At 46.7% G+C, this 23,240-nt stretch overlaps 1 protein-coding gene across 1 annotated transcript in view; it reads left to right on the forward strand.

The window, feature by feature from the left end:
• PGM5 (phosphoglucomutase 5) overlaps positions 1-19,003 on the forward strand; it is a 183,172-nt gene extending 164,169 nt beyond the window's left edge. The window contains exon 11 of the mRNA XM_049633448.1: positions 17,518-19,003. Coding sequence (XP_049489405.1) covers positions 17,518-17,607 — 90 coding nt within the window. The 3' untranslated portion in view covers positions 17,608-19,003. The remainder of the gene's footprint in view (positions 1-17,517) is intronic.
• The last annotated feature ends 4,237 nt before the right edge of the window (positions 19,004-23,240 follow it).

The following is a 23,240-nucleotide window of genomic DNA, read 5'->3' on the forward strand; positions in this document are numbered from 1 at the left end:
GGGTAAGCAACATGAAAGATACAGTGAGGTCTACCAGAATTTAACTGGAATCTCAAAAGGAGAGGAGAGACTGGGGTACTGGTAAACCTGGAAGGGATAATAGCTGAAGGTTTTCCAGAACCAACGAAGGAAATCAACCCACTGGTTCTAGAAACCTAAGCAGGATAAATAAAGATAAATTCACTTTGAGACACATCAGACTAAGACTGCAGAATATCAAAGACGGACCACAAGGGGAAAAAAAAAATCAAAATCAAAGACACAGTTGTTTGATTGACAACTAATTTTTCAAAAGCGACATTGAAAATCAGAAGATGGAAATAACTGACAGTCTAGAAATGATGTTTCTAAAATGAGAGCAAAATGAAGACACTTAGACAAACAAACGCTGAGAGAATGGGCCGCCAGCAGACGGACCCAAAACAAGGTCTCAAGGACATCCTTCAGTTAGGAGGAAAATTACCCTCCATGAAGCCTCAAGCCTGCTGCAAAGGAAGAAAAAGCAAAGAAAGGCTGAAAAGAAGGTTGATTTATATAAACATTGACTGTATAAAACATTAATAATAATGCCTTTGGTGCTGAAAATATTTATCATGTTCTTGTATAACTCAGAGGAAAGTAAAGTTGTAGATCGTTATTAGATTTTGATAAGTCAAGGATTCATCCTGTGATTTCTAGGGAACCATCACAAAATATAAAAGGAAAGGGTTTCATTTACAATCTAAGAGAGGAAAACACAGAAAACACAACTTAAAAATCAAGAGAAGAAGGAAAAACAGGTGGGTCAAAAAGCATTTAGGGTGGTAGATTTTTAAATACAAATATATTCATTATTTCTTTAAATGTAGTTGAAATAAAAGCCCCAGGGAAAAGCCAGAGTGTGGATTTTTTAAAAAAAAGACAGAAACTCATTAAAAGAGACAGATCTTTAAAAAAATTTTTTTGATGTTTATTCACTTTTCTGAGAGACAGAGAAAGAGAGGGCACGAGCCGGGGAGGGGTAGAGAGAGAGCGAGACACAGAATCTGAAGCAGGCTCCAGGCTCTGAGCTGTCAGCACAGAGCCTGACGTGGGGCTCGGAACTGTGAGCTCATGACCTGAGCCAAAGTCGGACGCTTAACCAACTGAGCCACCCAGACGCCCCTAAAAGAGACATATCTTAAACAAAAAAAATAGAAAATCTGAAAGTTCAAAAAAAGTTAAAAGCTATACAAAATAATAACCAAAAATCTAGCTCTGTTTATTTCAGACAAAGGTCTAAAGTCTTGCTAAAGGTAAAGAGGGAGTCATCAAAACGATCAAGGGTTTAATTCCCCCAGTTAGACCTAACAGTCCTACAATTATAAAGAAGAAAATGGACGAAACTGTTAAGAAGAAATAGATGTCCAATCACCCTGGAATATTTTAACACCCCTCTCAGGAATTATTGGAACAAGTAGAAAACAAAAATTAGTAAAACTCTAGAATATTTGGACAATATAGTTAACATGCCTGACTTAATGGGCATGCATAGATACTCCCCCAAACAGTATCACCATATAAAGGCCTTGCATGTCACAGGAACACATCTAAAAATTATATGCTGGGGAATGAAATGATACAGAGTACTGTCACAAGGGCAATTAAGTGAGAAAATACTAACAAAATGGATACAGGAAGCATTTGGTGGCATGCATTTTTAAATCATCTATTTGCGATAAAAAAAAACTTTCCGGGTAGGAATCAAAGGAGAGTCCTTTAAGCTCCTAAAACGTATTACTACATCTTGGAGGCGGGCTCTCTGTGCTGACTGTATTTCTTGCTAACTAGGGAGGACCATTTGATGAATTCGTTTCGAACTCAAATAGGCTGGGGCTTCAGAAATACGACCACCAGCTCTACCTAGAATTCGTGTGTGTAACTTTCGTGGGCTTCCCTGTGATGGCTGTGTTTCACGATTCTTTTTTGGTTTCTTTGTTGGCTTGTTTGTTTCACAATTCTTAACAAGGCACTTCTCAAATAGTGTGCCTGGAACAGAGAAACCTTTAAAGCCATAAAGACAAATAGATTTCAAACATTTTTGGAAGATGGAAAGGTCCGTCTAGGGTCGTGAGATACAGCACAGCTTTGTAGTTAGAATCAAGGCGCGGACTGGGTTCAGAGCTCAGCTCTGCCGCTTGCTAGCTGAGCTGTGGGACTTTGAGCAAGCTATGTAAATGCCTCTGAGCCTCAGTTTCCTCATCTGTAAAATGGGGATAATACCACCTACCTCATAGGCCTTTATGAAGATGAACTCAATACACGAATTAGAGTCGTAGCTGGCACACAGTGGGTACTCGGTGTCAGCTGTACAAAAATCACTAAAGAAGAATCAAAACGTCAGAACCCAAGGCACAATCTATAGATGAGAGCAAAAGGAGGGATTTCCTCCTCCCAAGATTTTGGCAAAGCCGGTAAATGATTTCTCCATCTTGCCGCAGAGGCAGTCCTGTTGCCTGTGACCTAAGCCCAGCCGGGAAACAACATTTTCTGGCTTCTGAGCCCACTGAGGCACGAGCAGGCGTGGATTTGACGTTCGTATGTGCAAGCTGCAGGTTTAGCCGGCGAGGCCTCCTGACGGCCTTCAGTGACAGAGCCCAGCATGCAGGGCCGGGGATGCTGCTGGCAACCACAGGGTCTCTCATTTCATGTTTACAACAACGCTGTGAATCAGGAACTCTTCTTGGCATCCCAATTTCAGAAATGAGGCACAGAGAGACTGAGAACCCTGTCTGGTAAATGCTGAGGCTGGAATTAATCCCAAGCCCGACTGATTCATGGATTCACCCGACGTAGTGTGTGCTCTCCTACTTCGCTTACGCCTGGGCTGCTTTCCTCCCCTAACGAAGAGTCAAGCGATAGAGCAGCCTAAAGCGCTGTCTAGACTTCTTACCTTTTGCTCTGGTCAGCTACTGTTGCTTAACAAATGACGGACAGCAATGATTTCAGCATGCTCACGGTCCAGAATTTGGACACGGCCCAGTAGGACGGCTTACCCCCTGATCCAGGATGTCTGGCATCTTCCACGGGAAGACGAGAAGGATTGAGAGGGACCCACGCGGCTGGGATCCGGAATCTTCTGGAGGCCTCCTCACCGTTTGGCCAGACTTGTACACGCAGGTCTTGGGCCAACGTGGCGAAGCGACAGGGCCTTCTGTGACCCAGCCCTAAAAGTCACGTAACAACACTTGTGTAAACTCTATTGTTCGAGCGAGCTTGCCAAGTTTCAAGGGAAGAGGGACTAGACTCCACCTCTTTTTTTTTGTAAGTGTTTATTTTTGAGAGAGAGAGAGAGAGAGAGAGAGAGCGCGCACATGAATGGGGGATGAGCAGAGAGAGAGGGAGTCAGAGAATCACAAGCAGGCTCCACTCTTGTCAACACAGAGCCCACCACAGGGCTCGATCTCATGAAGCGTGAGATCATGACCCGAGCCAAAGTCAAGAGTCAGACACTTAATTGAGCCACCCATGCACCCCTAGACCCCCACCTCCTAATGGAAAGAATTTTAAAGGATTATGCAACTGTGTTTTAAAACTAACTACCCTATTCTTATCCTTCTAATCGGCTTCAGAGTATCAGGTGTAATAAAGATGGCCCCACATCTAAAAGCCAAAGGTGGTTCAGCAGCATAGAATTTCCAAGGCATATTCTTGCTTCCTACCACCTGATTTGGAAGTTGTTTTCGAAATGCATTTCCCACTTCATATCAGCGACTAGTGTTTTTATCGTCAAAATGGACTAGATAATGTCATGGTGACCAACAACTCAAAACTCTCAGTGGCTGAAAACCACCAGAGAAAATGAAGTTTCTTATTCACGTTATATATTTTCCACAGCTTGACTGGGGGCTCTCCTCCACGTTGTATGTCCTTTAGGGTCCAGGCGTCTGGAACATGGCTGGTTGCTATAATCAGAGAAGCTTTGGCCAAAAGCGAACATGTCTCCCCACTTAAAAAAAAAAAATTTAATGTTTATTTATTTTTGAGAGAGACAGAGATGGAATGCGAGTGGATTAGGGGCAGAGAGAGAGGGAGACACAGAATCCAAAGCAGGTTCCAGGCTCTGAGCGGTCAGCACAGAGCCCGACGTGGGGCTCGAACTCACGAACCGTGAGATCATGACCTGAGCCGAAGGTGGTCGCTCAACCAACTGAGCCATCCAGGCACCCCACGTCTCCTCCACTTTTAACCCAATGGCTGGGAATTGTCAAAAGGCCCCACCTGGCCATAGAAGGACCTGGAAGCTCAGCCTTCTGTATCAGGGAGCAGAGGAATGCTGGTATTAAGGTGTGACGTCAGTGGCTACCAAAGTGACCGACTACTGGGAGGTTACACTTATCATTTTGAATAATCTTTCTGAGCCTAGACCTATGTGGGCTTTGGAACCAAGTATTTGTGAACTAATCTTTTCAAAACATATAAATGTGAGCTAGCTTGGATGAACGTGAACCAGTATGTGAATACGTTCAGTTCTGTTACACAAACCGATTTTAAAAGTCCAATGAATACGTCACATCTGAGGAGACGTGGGAGGCCAGGTGGGGTTCCCAGCTGGCTGGGGTTTCATGATCCTGAAGTGCACCTTGAAGAAAAACCCATGACTACCCATATCGAAGAACCACTGGTCTTCAGAAATACCCCATAGTCCTGGTATAAGTTCCATATTGGGCCCTGCCCGGTGTAGCCCTAAAACCCACACCCTCTTGCAGGCTGGAGAGGGTATAAGATCTGGCTTGAGGACACCTTGCAGTACAGTTGGGAGCTTTCTGGTAATATATCCATAGGTCTCTTCTTCTCCATGTGAAGACACAGGGACAAAAGCCATGCTCAGAAGCAGCCCTGTGGGGGTGTCTCACTCTCACACCTACCACCCAGCACGTCACTTGGAGCAGCCAGCTTCCTGTGACAAGGCACGGGTGACTGCAGGGCCGGAACCCCGTGGGGAACCCTGGGGTCAGAAATTCAAGTGACAACCCACCGAGGTGAGTACGACAGCCAGGCATGAAACAGAGGGAAGTTGTCTGTTGGAACTGGCATGCCATCTAAAGGCATTCAATTCTTATTTTATATATTCAATAAAACCTTGGATTGCAAGTACCTTGCTCTGCGAGTGTTGCACAAGAGGAGCAAACATTTCTAATAAATTTTAACTCGATAAACGAGCGATGGCTTGCAACACAAGTCGGACGTGACGCCGAACATCACACGATCGCAACTGAGCCGGTGGTTCTTGAAATTCGCCTTGATATACACGTGCTTTGCATTACGTGCATGTTTGTGGAACTAATTATGCTCTCAAACCAAGGTTTCACTGGACGTATATTAAACAGTATTTTAAAAATGTCTATATAAATTTTGTGCCAGCAAAAATAAGAGGTAACAGAGTAGATTGGGTGGCCGTGGACCTCCACTTTGCGTGCCCCCATGTAGCCTCGGGGGTGGCTTTGAAGGTGTTCGGGTGTTAGTTCCGTTCAGTTACTGGTTTGTAGGATGACAGCAGTGCTTACACAGCCCCCCCCCCCCACTGGGTGCCATGCTTGTTCTGAGTGTTTCCTGTTCATTAGCTCATTTCCTCCTCACAGCTGCTCTATGAGGTCCAGGGCCCCCTATTCTGTGTAAGGAGCATTAAGGCTCATGGAGGTTACCCAAGCTCACACAACTCACAAGGGGGAGGGCCAGGCACTTTGGCTTCAGAGTCCCTGCTTGTAACTACTCTTCTGGACCACTCCTTATAGACTAAGTAGCACGACACTCTGTTAAGTGTGGTTTTCAGACCTGGGGATGTATCAGAATCACTCAGGGAGCTTGTGAGGACTACACACTCCTTGATTGGTCGGTCCCCAGCTTCACCAAAATGGCGTCGCCATGACAGGAGCCCATAACGGCATCCCCAGTGATTTCTTCCCTCATCCTCAGGTAACAGTCTTCTGACCAACCTTTGGGAGATTTCTTTGGAAACTTTTAATGGATCCATAAGGATCCAGGCTTCCCGGGATCTATATGCAGAAAGCCAAGCTGAATCCCATTATTGTTCCAACCCTGGGAACCATGTTTTTAAAGACTGATTGATTACCTGGACGTTGGCTTTCAGAAGTGGTTGGAACTGAAGTAAAAATAGGAGGCGAATGCTTACAAGGAGAGTCCTTTGAGCAACACCAATGGGACAGTGCTGCTTTTTTTTAACCCCTGCTTTCCATCGTGTGGTCGGATTTCTGCTAGCTGTTCCGTGAGTGGTGATAGCCGGGTGGGCAACTGTAGTTTCCCTCTATGCGGGCAAGCGTGTTCCACATCAAGGAGGCCATGGAAGTCTGTCGTGAATATACCCAACGAAGAGAACTGTGGAAGACACAGTAGGGACACTTGAGGAGGGTGGGCAGAAATCATGGTGATGTGAATGAACCAACTAGTCATTCCTTTCACATCCTCCCACGATGTTTTCGGTAACAGAAAGGAGGCTAGAAAGGGAGGGGAGAGGGAAGGAGTGACGGGTGGGGGGCAGTTCTACAAAACGTGAGCTGTCACATCTTGCAGGTTGGTTTGTGTTTGCACCGCAGGACAATGACGGGGCAACGGGACTCTGCCTGATGCCTGGCAGCGATGTCCACAAATGCTGGTCAGTGGTGTTGCTTTCTCCTCCCCGCACCCCCACCCCCCAATCTCCATGGGATTCTTCCAAGTATGGAGCCAAATGGAGCTCACATTTGAACAAATAAGAAAACCGTCTTTGTGACTCTTCTGTTTTACTTAGGATCTGTAGCCTAGAGACGCCCTTTCACCTCCTCAAGTCCCAAATCAACGGTGAGAGTGGAGGGGTTGGAGGAGGAGGCTGGGCCTGCCTGGCCACGGTGGTTTCTAACCAGGCTTGTCACTGCAGTCCCAAAGTGCTGGTTTAGTTCTTGCTTCCAGTGAACTTCTTTGGGAGTGTTTCGTCAGCGTCTGTCTTGGGGTGGCTCTCTCTCTCCCTCAGAAGAGAGATTCTGCGGAGGCCTGGCCCGTGATGTTGACAAGATAGATGGTTCCCTCGGTGTGGGGCTCAAAATTCAGATTTATGTAGTCATTTTCCACAGTCTCCATTTTGGCTAATTTTAGTTCTGTTGTGGATCAAGACAGGTAGATGTGTCAGACGAAAGAGGAATTAAAGTCAGGGCCCTCGTATGGATTATAATAAAGAGCAGAATGTTGGCAGCGTTTGGCATTTTTGCTTAATTTTTATTAGCCAAAGCGTATTTGATTTTATCTTCAGTAATAATTCCTCTTCTCGATGCCCCTCCCAAATGGGTTTAAAGTAGCCCGTCATCCTTCTTACCTAAAATCTGGGCTATTGTAACCCAGGTGGTGTCTTAGAGGGCACCCTCGTATAAACTGGAAAAACCATTTGTGAGAGTGGGTAGGGTGAAGAGGCTTTCTCCTCCCCGCCTGGCATGGATAGCATCTTTGTGGGAAGACAGGCGCGCCCCTTTCCCTGGGAAGATGTGGGCTTGCCGTCTCCTGAGATGGGCTTGGGACAGATTTCCCTCCCTGCTCACCCCTTTGGGCAGGAGCCCTTACAAACGGCCTTGAGGGTTACAGATCCCTGTCCTTGGCTCTCTCTCTGTTACCTTGTGTGTATTCTAGATACATATTTTTTTGATGTTTATATATTTATTTTGAGAGAGAGAGTACGTACATAAGCAGGGGAGGGGCGGAGAGCGAGAGGGGGAGAGAGAGAATCCCAACCAGGCTCTGTGCTGTGAGCGCCGAAGGCAGGAACCGTGAGATCATGACCTGAGTTGAAATCAAGCGTCGGACCCTTAAGCGACTGAGCCCCGCACAGGCGCCCCGTGAGTGTTCAGTATTTAAAGGGCAGTAGAATCAGAAACTTTTCCAACGCTGGGATGTTTTGGAAACAAAGTCAGAGGATGACTCCAAGTTTATAATCCTCACAGGTATGGCTGGCTGCACAACTCCTGAGATACAAGGAATGTCACATTGTCCTTGTATTGCACGGAACAGATGATCTCCAACTTGGTCAGCCCTCTCTGAGTTGGCAGGAAACTCAGTAGCTTCACAGAGTAGAGCATGAGTCCCGTATACTCAAATGGCCATTTGAGGCTCCCTCCCTTTTCCGAAGCATCTAAGACCATGCAGAAGGGACGGAGGCACGGAGAGGGTGCACGCTTTCCTGGGGAGAGTGCAGGCTTCTGTGATAGGCGGAGCTCTCAGCTCTCTGTGGGTTGTCCCCACTCTCTGTCTGAGGCACTGCTCTGGGCAAGGGCACAGGCTCTTTTCCCCAGTGGCTCTTGCCACTGCCCACTGCCCTCCTCAGTGTTGTTGCATCCAACAGGGCTCACACCATCACCATTTCCAGAATGCAGAGTCCTTTCCCTTTACTGTCTTCCCGGACTGGACAGCTTTCTTTTGAAGCCTTCACCCCAGCCCTAGCATCATCTTGGTACTTGGTGCTAATTAGAATCCCTCAAGAACCTATTAACTCTTCCCAAGCAAAGAGGGGTTCCTGGCTTAAGAAATACGAAGCCTGGGGGCACCTGGGTGGCTCAGTCGGTTAAGCGTTGGACTTCGGCTCAGGTCACGATCTCACGGTTTGTGGGTTTGAGCCCCGCGTCAGGCTGTGTGCTGACAGCTCAGAGCCTGGAGCCTGCTTGGGACTCTGTGTCTCCCCTCTCTCTCTGCCCCTCCCCTGCTCTCTCTCTCTCTCAAAAATAAATAAACATTAAAAGAATTAAAAAAGAAAGAAAGAAACATGAAGGCTGGACTCTCCTTTGGGTTGAGGAGGAGGCTATGGGGGAATGGATGGACAGTTTTGTCTCTTCCTAGTGAAGCTTCCTGATGAAGAGGCTGCCACACACAAGGTTTCTCAGATCATCCACACAATAAATGCTGGAAAGCTCACCTCATCACATCATTTCCCAAACCCGCCATTTGTTTTTTTGTTTGTTTTTTGGGTTTTTTTTTTGTTTTGTTTTGTTTTTTTTTTTTTTTTAGCATCTCTAATGGGCAAGACACATACCATGAGGGAAACAGACATATGTAAGAAAAGCTTTGCCTTCTAGTGGCTTAGAATTTACTTGAAGTGTGCAGAGGAAGAGAGAGGAGGGCAAACAACTCTACAAACTCCCATAAATCAAGGCAAAAAGGAATCAGCCGAGAAGCAAGGGAGCAGTCTGAAGAATGGAGGGAGTCTCGCTGGGCAGGGTAGGATTGTCAGAAGGTCTCGGCAGGGCGGCCTCGAGGGATGGGTGAGATTGCACCATGGTCAGCTCACCCCAGGCAGACATGGAGAAAGAAAGAGGGGTGGGTGGGCTGCCTCAGGCTGAGGGGTCACAGTTTCAGAGGTGCAAGGTGTGAGACAAGGAGAGGCAGCCGATTGAGGAGGGCTCGGAAAAGGAAGGGTGCAGTCATTTGCTGTGGCTGCTGTAATTCAGTCCCAGAGACTGGGTGGCTTCAAACAACGGAAATGGATCTCTCCTGGTTCAGGAGGCTGGCATTCTGTGATCAGGGCGTCACACTCCCTCGGGAGGCTCCGGGAGAGAACCTTCCTTGCCCCCTCCATCTTTTGGCAGCTGGAACCACATCTGCCTTGTGGCTGTATCACCCCCACCCTCGGGCTGCGACTTGTCTCAGCTCCTCTGTGTGCCTGTATGTGATCTCCATCTGCCTCCCTCTTCTGAGGACAGCAGCGATTGCATTTAGAGCCCAGCTGGACAATCTCCCCATCTCAAGATCTTTAGCTTACTCACATCTGGAAAGAACCTTCCCCCCACCCCACCACCCCACCTGAGGTCACATTGATAGACTCCAGGGATTAGGACTGACGTCTTGGGGGCTGTTAGTCTGCCCACCAGAGAGAGACCCAGCCACCCAGAGCCTAACAGCCATGCCAAGAGGGGCTGAGAATGGTCTTGGAGGGATCATCTGAGACTTGTACATCAGGGCGTCAGGTGAACGAGTCCGAGTCCCTGAAGCTCGGTGTGGTGAGGCTGAGAACAGTCAGCAGGTTCCTGCAAGCCAGGGGTGGCAGAGGAGGGAGCGATGGGGTGAGTGGGGAGTGGGGGGTCGGGGAGCCACTGTGCAAATACGACCCGTGGGACTGGTAGCTGCTTGCACATGGGAGAGAGAGAGAAAGACCCACCGAAGAGCACTTCCGGCCCAGCCTTGGGAGAGATTTGGTGGGAGAGGCTGGTGCAGCCATGAGCTGATCTGGTGAGGAAATTAATTTTGGTTGGCCAGAAGTGTTGTTTTCTAAGGGGGAAAAAAAAAAAAAGCTTTTTTTCTCGCTGGTGGTAGAAAGCTGGGCAATGCTGGTCCCTCAAAATGACCCAAGAGAAACAAGTTGGGTGAGTTTATTTGATCAAAGTGATTTTGTTTTCGTTTGTTTTAAAAGTTTGATTTATTTTAGAGCCCCCAGAGACCAAGGGTTAGCTCAAGAAATCCAAGGGTGAGTCCTGTCACAGGGCCAGGTCCTGGAGGCCAGACCTTGAACAAAGTAATAGATCCAGGCCCCCTGGTGGGAGTTAATGGATCTTTCCTTTAGAGATTACTGGGATTCACACCGTTTTTTTTTTTTTTGGTTTTTTTTTTTTGCCAACTCTTTATTATTTTCCTCTGTTGTCTTTAATCTTTATTTTTCCTGGTTTCTTTCTTTTAATTCTTTGTCATCTTTCCCAGAGTCCCTGCCTTGGCATAACCCCTGGATTACCGTGGCGCCTTATACCCTCATGGCTAATTAATTCTAACCTTGGGGTTAATTTAGCTCCCACTGGTAACTGCCTCATTCTTTCATTACCTATCAGTTTAATCCCCGAGGGAAAGAATCTGATCAGCTGGGTTTTGTCCCCTGTTATCTGAAAGGTTGCTGACCAGCCTTTGATGGCCGACTGTGAGTCAGGGACCCGCTCCTGGTCTGGTCAGCTGTGGCAGAAAGTGGAATTGTGTGATGTGAACAAGAACACCAAACTTTGAGGGGCACCTGGGAGGCTCAGTTGGCTGAAAGTCTGACTCTTGATTTCAGCTTAAGTCATGATCCACGTTGAGCGTGGAGCCTGCTTGAGATTCTCTGTCTCTCTTCCTCAGCCCCTCTCCCCTGCTTCTGCTATCTCTCTAAAAAAAAAAAATTTTAAAAACATTAAAAAAAAAAAAAAAAAAAAAGAAAAGAAAAGAAAACCGAGCTGGAGCAAAGAATTCGGCAGGCCCAGTAATCAGCACCTTGGAGCAGCGGTTGGCAAAGTGTGGGCCCTGAATCCCGAGCAGCAGCATTACCTGCAACTTGTTAGAAATGCACATTCTTGGGCCCTACCTCAGACCGCCTGGCTCAGGAGCTCGGGGAGGGGACCAGCAGTCTACACATTCACAGGCCCTCCCCGGTGATTCTGATGCACGCTCAGGTTTGAGAACCACTGCCTTAAACCAAGCCCACAGCATGTGGACTAAAACGAAATGTTGGCATGAAGTCAGGGGTGGGGGGCAGGCACATCAGCAGGAGCGGGGATGCCAGCGGCCTCTAAGGATCAGGAGCAGGTGGCATTTGTTACCAGTTCCTATCTTATTGACTCTAGAGGTCAATAAGATATTGGTCAGGGAGCTGCATTCTCCTGGGTTGTAGTACCTGCTCCCGACCAGGAACTCAAAAAAGTGCCGTTATCCCCTCCCTCCCCACATCCTCCCCACACCCACACCTCCCTGACCGCTAAAATCATGTTCCTCCTTCAAGACAGGTTCAGCGCAAGGTTCCCTCCACAAATTCTGGCAAATCTGACTTCATAAGTGATGTATTTTTTTTTCTCCAAAATAAAAAAAAAATCAGTTAACTATTTACTTTGAGTCTTGTGACATCCGGATCATTTACACCTCTTCTGTCTATTGGTTAGGGGTTTGTTTTTGTGGCCCTAATTTACACGCATATGGATCAAAACCACCACCACAGCAACATAAAGGAGGAGGAGATGGGAGAAAAGGTGAAAGGAAAAACCCACTCTGTCCCTCCAGGGAGCACGAACAGGTTACAGCCTAATATAGGACAGGGCTTAGGGTGAGGTTAGCTAGATGCACAATTTAAAAAGGCACCCAAAACTCAGCAATCAAAATAAATACTGCAATGCAATATTTTTAAAAATCGACATCAGTGCTGGGGTGCCTTAGCGGCTCCATTGGTTAAGCAGCCAACTCTTGATTGTGGGTTTTTGATCTCACAGGTTGGTGAGATCAGGCCCTGAGTCAGGCTCTGCGCTGACAGCCTGGAGCCTACTTGGGATTCTTTCTCTCCCTCTCCCTCCCCCTCTATCTCTCTCTCTCTCTCTTTCTCTCCCCCCCCCCCCCACTCACGCACACGTGTTCTTTCTCTCTCTCAAAATAAATAAACTCAAAAAAATCAAAACGTAATGAAAACCCACGATAAACAAAGCATCCGAATTTTAAGTAGGGACAGCCTCCAATTCCCTCTTCAGCCCGGTAGGCTTATTAACTAAACATGGTAGCAGATATCTCTCCCAACCGTCCAAGATGGAGGAAGACATTGGAGCCACACTGAGAGTGCTGTGGATGGATACATTGCCATCCATTTGCAGCAAGAGAAGTACTCCTTCTTGCTCTTGAGTGTAGAAAAACTATGTCAAGCACCTCTGAGAAAAAACAAAGATGTTATATTTCTCATCGATTAAAGGCTGTATTAGCTTAGTCCCTTTATTCATGAAGAGTCACCTCGGACCTTCTAACGTATTCACTTAACCAGAAACACTCTTCTTCTTACTGTCCCTCCTGCTCTTGGTCAGTGCAGATGGCCGGTCCATCCCATCTGACCGCTCGACTGAGCTGGGACTTGTGCGGCGCAGTGGGTGACGACCCCACTGTTCCGTCATCCCTCCCACTTGGCCCCTTTCATTCAGTCTGTTTTCCTGGTCATTCCTCGTGTTCAGGATTGTGGGATGGAAAGAGCCGTCAAGGAGGCATCACTATGTTCTTTGCTCAGCCACAAAACAGACGTGTGACCCTGGGCCCAACCTGGCTACTCTCTGTGTTTCCTCATCTGTGACAAGAAGATCTCAAAACTCATGTTCCTCTCTGCCTCTTGTGCTACCTCGGAAATCTCACATGCATAGGCTTCTAATTTTTAACTCCTTGGCTCACTATTCATTCTCAGGGCCTTTCCCATTGTCTCAGGAAAATTAATCTCCCTTCACTCTTTTTCTTTTTATTTTTTTTTTTAATGTTTATTTTTGACAGAGAGACAGCATGAGCCGGGGAGGGGCAGAGAGAGAGAGGGAGACACAGAATCTGAAGCAGGCTCCAGGCTCCGAGCTGTCAGCACAGAGCCCGATGTGGGGCTCAAACTCACAGACTGTGAGATCATGACCTGAGCCGAAGTCGGACGCTCAACCGACTGAGCCACCCAGACACCCCTCCCCTCTTTTTCATGATGCATGGGGGATGATAGAAGCGTTTGGGGTTCACATGTATAAAAGCTGTGATTTCTGAAGAAAACCATGACAGCAAACGTCCAGTGACCCTTCCACTTGCCCAGGGCACCCTGCACGATGGTCACAGAAGGTCTCTGTCTGCCTCATCATCTTCTTTTTACCAAGCTGATATAGCCGCTGATATCCATTGAATACCTCCTAAGTAGCAAGCACTCTTCTGAAAAGCCCTGAGTTAAACAAAACTCCTGCCTGCATGGCATGACCAATTATTCTAGAACATATATATTTACTTTATACACTCAGGCAAGAAAAAAAGACATTGCTCTATGATCCTTAATTTATAACTTGAAGCAACCATTCCACATTTTAATCTTGGGCATTTTTAGGGACCTGTCCCAGAACTCTGTAGGGTCATACAAACATCTGAAGACTTTCTGGGTTGCTGGAAAATGGGTGAAAAGACCTCAGTAGTGTTCAGTCCATGGTGATCGTCACTAATGTCCTTCTTCCCAAACCCTCATAGTCCCTTGAGGGTAGATAACTTCACAGCTTCTGTGCTGTGTTGGCCTGGAGCTCTCTGCTCCAGTTGGGGGCCCCCATGTTCAAGGTCTTCCTCATATGGAGTCTCCAAAATTGTATTTCTTTCCTTTCCTTATGCATAAGTACCACTGAAGCCTTTTTCTCTGACATGATCAAAGCGAGGGACAAGTGCTTGATTCATGAGTCTAGAAAGAGTTAAAAGAAGTAACTAAGCGCATATCTTGACCATTGTATTTTTAGCCCAAAACACCAAAGTATATATTTATTGTTCAATATTTTAATTTTTTTTTTGACATTTATTTATTTTTTTTAGAGACAGAAAGAGACAGAGCATGAGCAGGGGAGGGGCAGAGAGAGAGAGGGAGACACAGAATCCGAAGCAGGCTCCAGGCTCTGAGGCCATCAGCACAGAGCCCGACGCGGGGCTCGAACTCACGAACCACGAGATCATGACCTGAGCCAAAGCCGGACGCTTAACCGACTGAGCCACCCAGGCGCCCCATGTTGTTCAATATTTTAATAGTGATCTCAGACCTTTTCTTTGAACATGAGCACACTGTGTGCTGGTATGATTATCTTTCTTAAGAAGATTCCCACTCATTATTCATCAGTAATGTTTGCCTTTAATTTGTTTATAGCTAGCGGGAATTTAAACACACTTGGGGAGCAATCTGAAGAAAGTGTTTTGTACATTTTTTAAAATTTAAATTCAAGTTAATTAACATCCAGTGTAATCTTGGCTTCAGGAGAGTAGAACCCAATGATTCACCTTGCACATATGACACCCAGTCCTCATTCCCAAAAGTGCCTTCCTGAATTCCCATCACTCATTTAACCCATCCCTCCATTCACCTCCCCTCCAGCAGCCCTGTTTGTTCTCTGAATTAAAGCGTCTCTTATGGTTTGCCTCCCTCTTTTTTTTTTAATTTTATTTTTCCTTCCCTTCCCCTATGTTATCTGTTGTGTTTCTCAAATTCCACACATGAGTGAAATCATTTTCCTCTTAGCATAAGACCCTGTCTTACCATTTTGCACACTTTCTATTCTTCCCTAGTGTTTCGCTGTATCTCCCTCACATTAATTTCGCAGGATTAGCTCATTGCCATTACCGAACTCTTTCCAAAACATTCAACTTAATTTTCATAGAAAGAACTCTTCCTGTGTATACTCACATCTCACTGGCTTACATACAGTTTAATAATTGCATATTCTGAACAACAAGCATAACAGGTATTAACTTATTTAGGAACAAACTTAACTGATTCCTGATAAGCACATAATCCACTCGTTAGAGGCTCAAGTAGGTGAGCTGATTAGAAAGTGATGTACTAGTCACAGCTCCTGTGCTGGTGACCTCATTCAGGATGTTTTACAGACAGAAAGCTTAGGTTTGTTTGTCTCCCAGTTGGGTGGAAATCAGTTAAGAGAATGTGGCAGTGTTTATAGCATTGGTTAAAACTGTGCTTCCCTATCACCTTGCCAGTAGATGCCATCACTTAAAGATGTGGAGTTCAAAGTTTTTGATCTCGACCCTCGCAACGATGTGAAGTCAAGTACGTCTTACTTTTTTAGTTCTTGAAGTGTCAAGTTCAATTTCACTGCGTTTTCTTAAATAGACGGGATGTTGGCCCTAATCCTAGCCCTAGATCTGAGGGAGAAAAAAAAGATATGGCATATGTACACAAGAGAATATTACTCAGCATAGAAAAGAATGAAATCTTGCCATTTCCAACAACACGGATGGAACTGGAGAGTATTACACTAAGCGAAATAAGTCAGAGAAAGACTGTATGGTTTCACTTATATGTGGAATTTAAGAAACAAAGGAGAAAGCAGAATTTAAAAAAGAGAGAGAGAGAGAGAGACACAAACCAAGAAACAGACTCTTAACTAGAGAACAAAGTGATGATCCAGAGGGGAGGTGGGTAGGGGGTGGGTGAAATGGGCAGTGGGGATTAAGGAGTGTGCTTATGACGGGGCGCCTGGGTGGCACAGTCGGTTAAGCATCTGTGTCCGACTTCAGCTCAGGTCATGATCTCACAGTCTGTGAGTTCGAGCCCCGTGTCGGGCTCTGTGCTGACAGCTCAGAGCCCGGAGCCTGCTTCGGATTCTGTGTCTCCCTCTCTCTTTGCCCCTCCCCTGCTTGTGCTCTGTCTCTCTCAAAAATAAAACATTAAAAACATTAAAAAAAAATCAAGTCTTATTCACTTGTCACTCAGGACTACCCTGTGTCTACACTCCACTGAGGACACACTGGGCTATTGTGCTTGTTCTCAGGCCCTGGGCATTTGCTTGTGCTCTTGTTGTCCAGTTAGAACACATATACTCCCTTCATCCCTGTCTCTGTCAGGAAGAGGTGAGGGTTGCAAGTAACAGAATTCTCCTCTCCCCTCTGAAAATGACAGGCTTTATTCTCTTCAACATGGTATCTTTGTTTCTTCCCTTATGCCAGTATTTCCCAAATGTATCTTTTATTGGTATCCCTGTAGTGGTATTTGTCCTGAAATGGTCTTACTTTTCTTTCACTTCAGTACTTATTTATTATAGAAAGCTTTCATCTACATGAAAAAAAAAAAAAAAAAACAGTATCCCTTGATAAATAAAAGCTCAGCACAAAAATGAATCCAATAAAACCTGCAATGATACTGCCTTCCAGCTAGGTAATGCTTGTCTGAGGCACGCTCTGTTTTGGTTAATGTATTAAAGAGTTTCTCCTTGATGCATTAGGAGGATTGAAGAAGAATGGAAAACAGAGTAACTTTCTCACGTTTTGTAGGTAACGCCATGTCCGTGAACCATCTAAAATAACTTCCCGCGTCATCTATGTGTATGTGTACGTGTCCCACACTCTGGGAAACGATACCTTACTCCTGTGACCTGATAAGTAGCTAGAGGGCAAGAAATGATTCTCTTCTCCATGTCCTTTACCTTTCTGGGGACCTATTGCTTAGGTCTCTAAACCACCCTCCTTCTGGGGGACCTTAAGGAGCCTTGTGAGCCACCGTGTTATTTGATGGGAAGAAATGAACAGTTCTTTCTGCGACACTGGCCGATGGGTCGGTCTTCTTTTGGAACATCAAGATAGTAGGCTTTTCAGGCCTGGGGTCACAGGCTGGAGAATGAATGTTTTTCCTCAAGTTCTGGTGCACGTACGTGTTTTGGGGGTGTACATGGTGTCAGGGGCGGGGAGTGTAGCAGAGGAAGACTGTGGCGTTTTCTGAACTTCCTTAATTCACAGAGTTCTGTTCATGAAATGCCCCAATGCTCTGGGAGCTGGGCTGGTAGGTTCGCGTCTGAGATCAGCATTTTGGGGGGGCCGGGACAAGACTCTGGAGACCGTCTCCTCACCAGGGTCCCCGCCCTACTCCCTCCACTCTCCTTTTATGGAAGAGGAACCAGGGTCTGGCAAACAGGTGTCGTGCCAGCTATTGACTCTGCCTATAAGCTGCAAATCATACTTGAATCCAGACGCTTGCGACAGAAACCAATCACAGCAGCCCTCCTGTGACTGATGTGAGTTGTTCACAGACTGTTTTTCCTCCTTTTCCAGGCAGTGCTGAGCCCTCTCATAGCCATTGCGCTGAAAATCTCCCAGATTCATGAGAGAACCGGCCGGAGGGGCCCCACAGTCATCACCTGAGTGGAGGAAAGATCAGTGACGAGGGCCAAAAGAGAGCGCTTGGCGGGACATACTTCACCCACGCCTTCTTGCTACCTGTTTGTGCCTTTTACGACTTTGGGGAAAAAAAAAAAAAGATAATATGTTTATGGGGGGAGGGGCGGTGGGGAGGAGAAAAAAATCTGTTTTGTTTGGGTTTGGCTCAGTTCCTCCAAATGCAACAGGGGCTTCCGTTGTCTGTTAAAGCTGCACTATCATTTGGTATCCATATTTTAGCATGCAAAGGAACCTCACCTTTTGAGAAAAGAGTTAGCGGGCTGGGAAGGTGTCCATCCTGGCATCTGTGCGCCGTTGCTGTCCGGTGTGGAAAGGTGCTGAAATCATGGTCAGAGCGCAGTGCCAGAACTAAACTGACCCGAAGGCACAGGTGCCCCTGGGCGGAGCTCAGAAGACTCTCCTCGGCGTGGTGGAGGGCTTGGCTCTTCATCCTGGGTCAGGTCTCCCGTGAGGGGAAGGTTGGGCCCCTCATAGCACACCTCATGCCCACAAGCCACCGTATGGCCCCTTCGCCCACCCTCCCATCCCCCCAGAGTCCCCAAGCCGAGTTCTCTCACGCCTTCCAGAACATTCTGCAGATCACAATGGCACACTTCCAGCGAAGCATATCAAAAGGGTGTTTTCCTCTCTTATTTTGTAAATATTATTTTCGCTATTAAGCTGGCTGCGTTCTTTCCAACTCAGCCAATCCTCGTGCAGGTGGAGAGCGGTTTCTTGGCAGGACTCTGCAAATGAGTGCCTACGGTCCCACCAGCGCTCCCTTGATGCCATCATGTACGGTGACACGGGGGTTTACATGAATTCCTCCTGGGAAGACAGAATACCACCATGTCCGCTGTCTCTCTGACTTTCTCTCTCTCTCTCTGTTATCTTATAAGAGTCTATTTTAATGCAATCGTTTGGACATAGTTCACATCTTACAGCGGCTATAGAAGGAGACAATGTGATGGTGTAAAAGTAGGGAATAGAGTACTTACTGGGTGGTGGTTATGGGCCTGATGAGGGGTGGGGGGCCCCTGATGGAAACCAGAAGGTCACAACTGGCTTTCTTTGCCCAGGAGCAGGATATTGCGGCCCTAGCAGCCTCCGTCTGTACTCAGCCAGGACACTCGGTGTGGTGCGTGGGACCTGTTTGCATATGTTTTGCTTCCTTGGGAACAGCACTGTCACTTACCCCATCGTCAGCACAGATGACGTGATGCGCTTTGACTGTTAAGCAATGTGTTGTTGCTGTAGTCAAGACTCGTGCAAGCAGGGAGATGTTCCCAGTAAGGGATTTGTTTCCACTTTCTATCTCTGCTTCTGTCAGAAAGTCGCTAGGACACTTAGTAGCCAATAAAAAAGAAATTCCTTATTTCAACCTTTTGCACGGATTGTGGATTTTTGCTTGTTTGTTTCACCATATTGGTCACACTTTGCTAAGTCTGTCTTTCAGAACACTCCCAAGGGCTGGCTTTCATTAAATTACATAGATGGAACCAGAAAGGGCAAATTGCTCAAAACTGCCCTCGGGAGTCAGCAGAAAAATAAATTGGCAACTGGCATTTCATCGTTAAGTATCTTCATTCTGTAATAATGGAGGGTGGCTTGGAGCAGAGATTCTAAAGTTACGATATTTGTCAGCGACGAGCGCAATTTGCCTTAAAGCTTCGCTTCTCACTGGCTTTAAGCGGATGCCTGTGTCGGCCATGTATTCACTGCGCGGCTCTGTGTGGGTCAACACACCTTGGATGCCTTATTAGGCTTACCTCCTAGGTCAGAAAATAGGTAATTTTTCTCAAGTTGCTGAATTTTTGACCATTTCTAACTTCGAGGTTCAAATGTAAATCCTCATTTACAAATTCTGGGTTTTTTTTTTTTTTATTTCTAGCATAGGTGTCTGGCACAGCCCAGGTATTCATTCATTCATTCATTCATTCATTCATTCAGCAAACACTGATTGAACAACTACTTTATACAGAGTCCTGTTTTTGGTGCAGCAAGATGTACAAAACATGATTCCCGCTCCCGGGAGTTTGTAACTTGGGAACAGGAGGATGTGAATGTTAGGGTAGAGGTACAAGCAACACGCTTTGGGAAACGTGCAAGGTGGACTCTGAGATGACAAGACCCGCGGCACTTGAGGGATTTCCCAAAGAGTGGGGCTTCCCGGGACTTATAACCATGTATGTAATTTCACCAGGGGTCGGTGTAGCGGAACAAAGACTAAGAGTGGAGAGGTAGGGTGGCTGGAGGGGAGGCTGGCCTTGGGTCCGGTGGGAGGATGGCATGGACGAGTGAGGTTGAGGGAGACACCGCGTTATAAATACCAGGCGGGGCATGGGTCTGGGCCCAGCTATGGAAAGAAGCAACTGCACGGCCACCTGTTTTTACAGAGCTTTTTCTCAGCTAGGTTGCCAAGGAGGAGGTCGTGTAGTGACCCTAGGACACAGCCTTTCCCTCTGGAAACCTGCTCAGTTTCACATTGCCGGGATGTTCTTTCCACTCTGCATAGAATCCAAGCTTCTCTTGCAGAGCTATATATGCATCTGCTCTTGCCTTACCCTTAGGAGACGTTAAAGACAGGAAATCCCTGGTCTCTCTGTCTTAAAGGTGAATCTCCAGCCACCAGTCTTTCGGAAGAATGAATGACTGGAGAGGTCCAAGAATTTGGTGGGGACCCCAGGAGGCAGTCATAGAAGATGCTGTGGATGGAGTGTGGCAACTATGAGGGCCCCCTCTTCTACTCGGCTAATATTGAGGGGCTTACTCGCTACACCATGTGCCTCCAGAACAATGATGAGCAACAGTGTGGATGATCCAGTGGTTCCCAACCAGGGCATTGCCACTACTTACCCAGGGGGTGTTTGGAAATGTGTGTGGATACACGCCAAGGAGGCATTTACAGGGAGGAGACCACGATTCTAAATATCCTGCCAGGTGTCAGCCAGTCCCTTAGAACAAAAAAATTGTTTCGCCTCATTCGTGATTCTTGGGTTTATTAGCTGACCTTGCGAATGGCAGGCAGCCATTATTAAAATGAGATCATGTATGAAATCTTACTGATCCAAGGTACAGCCTATATCCAAAGTACTCACGGAACAGATCGTTTTGTGTGACGTTTCAGACTGAAGGCCTTGGACATGACCTGAAGGCTTTCTACACGGGAAGTCTCAGATTGATGGTTGGCCCCATGGTGGCACATTGGGCTGACAGTTGGCTGTTCTGAGCCAGCGGTCTCCGCAGATAATACAGGCAATGACGGGGCCAATGGTGTGCTGACTTCTGACTGGCCAACTGTGGGTCAGTGTAAGGCATGGGATTTACTTTGACAGCCATATCCATCCGCCATGGCAGGTGCGTGGAATCTGAGAAGCACCTGGGGGATCTGGTAGCGACAAAACAGGTGACTCCGTTTTATTATTTGATCGTGCACTGGGTGCTCTTGGAGCACACGGACACTGACATCTCAGACACCTGCCTGGAGGACATTTCCTTTCCCGAGTAGAGAAGGGCCTGAGAAAATCGTGCACCTTTCGAAATGACGTAACTGCCCGTAAATCAGTTCCTGGCCCTTCAGCAGTTACAAACAGCAAGAGATTGCCAGAGGCAGCAGAGCTTAGCAGATGCCTTTTCCGCCTCAACTGGCCACAGTCTTTATCGGTGGACGTGGCTCATGCAGTTGACAGCCCATCTGGTATGTGAATCAGCCTAACCTGTCATGGAAAATTACAGAACATGGTGTATGCATTATATACCCACATCCTTATCGTCTTTTCATGTCTTTTCATGCCTAGGACGTGCTCTGCAATATAGGGAAGCTGGGGAGATACCTCACCAAAGACCGTGTGTTTATGTAGAATACTTAAGGTATGGGTAGACTTACCAGTAAAAGGAATTTTGGAGTGGAGAGTTCAAATATACACCTGCTGCATCTTGGATATGCATAAGATGCAGCATGGTGACTATAACCGACCTCGTGATGCACATCTTCTGGGGGGGGGGGGGGGGGGGGGGAGTACTTAAAGTTGCTACTCAAGAGGGATGTTACAAGATTAAAATACTGGAGAGCCAGCACCTCTGAGGATTCCCCTTCCTCGACGGGTGAGTCTACCCTTCCCATTTGGGAGGAGGGAAGGAGGGAAGACTGTAGTGGGAGTTTGCCTCTTCCCCACACTCTTATAGCCTACAGGTCTCCCTCGCCATCCATGGAATCATGGTTCTCCACCCATCACCATTCATTTCACCACATACTTAAGGAAGAAGAGGGGATGCAGTGTATGCCTCCTTGAGTAAATCTCCCAGAGGTGCCCGGTGAATCTTACGAAGCACCACGGAACACTTTTGTTCTGAGTTGCAGTGGGGCTTAATTGTTGGGCCTCTCAAAGGTGGGATTTGTTGGGGGTAATCCCCATGTCCTTGAGGCAAGCTTGCTTCAGAGGACATATGTTTTTAAGAAAGCAATGAATCTCTATTAGTGGTCCTTATTTAAGTACAAAATTTATTGCAGTAAAGAGATCAAAACGATTCTCTTAGGTAAACCCGAGTGAGTGTGTTTCATGTGACTATCAGAAGTGGGAATAACCATCCGCTACAAATGCAAACTCTGGAAGAAAGCCCAATGACAGAGTTTGTTCAGGTCAGTGGATGCGCTCAGACCCCAGAGAATATTCCAGGAGAACAATCTCAGTAGAGCAATGGAAAGACATGACAAGAGAGAAATAATAAATTGCATTGCAGATAAACAATCACCTTCCTGTTGGACAACCATGACTGGCCTTCATATCCAGGTATGCCCTCGATGTCAAGGATTCAAATCACGGATGCCCAAATTCATGTTTCATGTAAAGGGGCCAGGATTTCCTTTCATGTGGCTTCCTGTGTATTTGTCAGGACACGCATAATCTGTGCACTCAGCAAAAAAGGAGAAGAGGAGGCCATGGAGGCCCCATTCCATCTCTACAACTCTCTTCCTCCTTGAAAGATCTTCACCCTTCCCACCACTGTCCAAACAATCTTTCGTCATCAACGGAATGAGCAGAGGCAAGGAAACTACACCATGAGGTGAGGGCCAAGCTCCTGGGCAGAAAACGTGGGGGGCTTATTTACATTTTAAAAGTGAACCCTGTTATATGTCAATGACAATGAAAAAATTTTAAATCTTTTTTAAATTAAAAAAAAAAAAAGCAAACGCTAAAGCAAGCTTGGCTGCTTCCCCAAGGGCTTTAAGGTAGTGCACCTGCCCTGGGGCTCCGCTCCTATTAGGACCCACTTTCCGAAGCAGGACTGAAGTCCAGACTGCTCCGTGGGAGGAGGAAAGTAAGACAGGGTTAACCCAGCACAAATGTTTGAAGCGAAAAATCCTCTCACGCCCCTCTGTGGACCCTGCTTCACCCTCCCGGAAACAACTGTAGGTTATCTGGAAAGTTGCTTAATGGCTCGAAGTCTCAGTTTAATGTGTCTGTAAAAGGGGAATAGCCACCGCGCCTGTTACCGAAGGGTATATTGAGGGCTAAATCCAAAGCACACAAAGTTCATGGTGCAGAGCCCATCCTATAAAAGACACTCTGTAATTGTTAGATATTGATCCCAGCATAAATTCCTCACTTGATGGAGGA

This window comes from Panthera uncia, chromosome D4 (genome assembly GCF_023721935.1).
Source record: "Panthera uncia isolate 11264 chromosome D4, Puncia_PCG_1.0, whole genome shotgun sequence".
Taxonomy (NCBI): domain Eukaryota; kingdom Metazoa; phylum Chordata; class Mammalia; order Carnivora; family Felidae; genus Panthera; species Panthera uncia.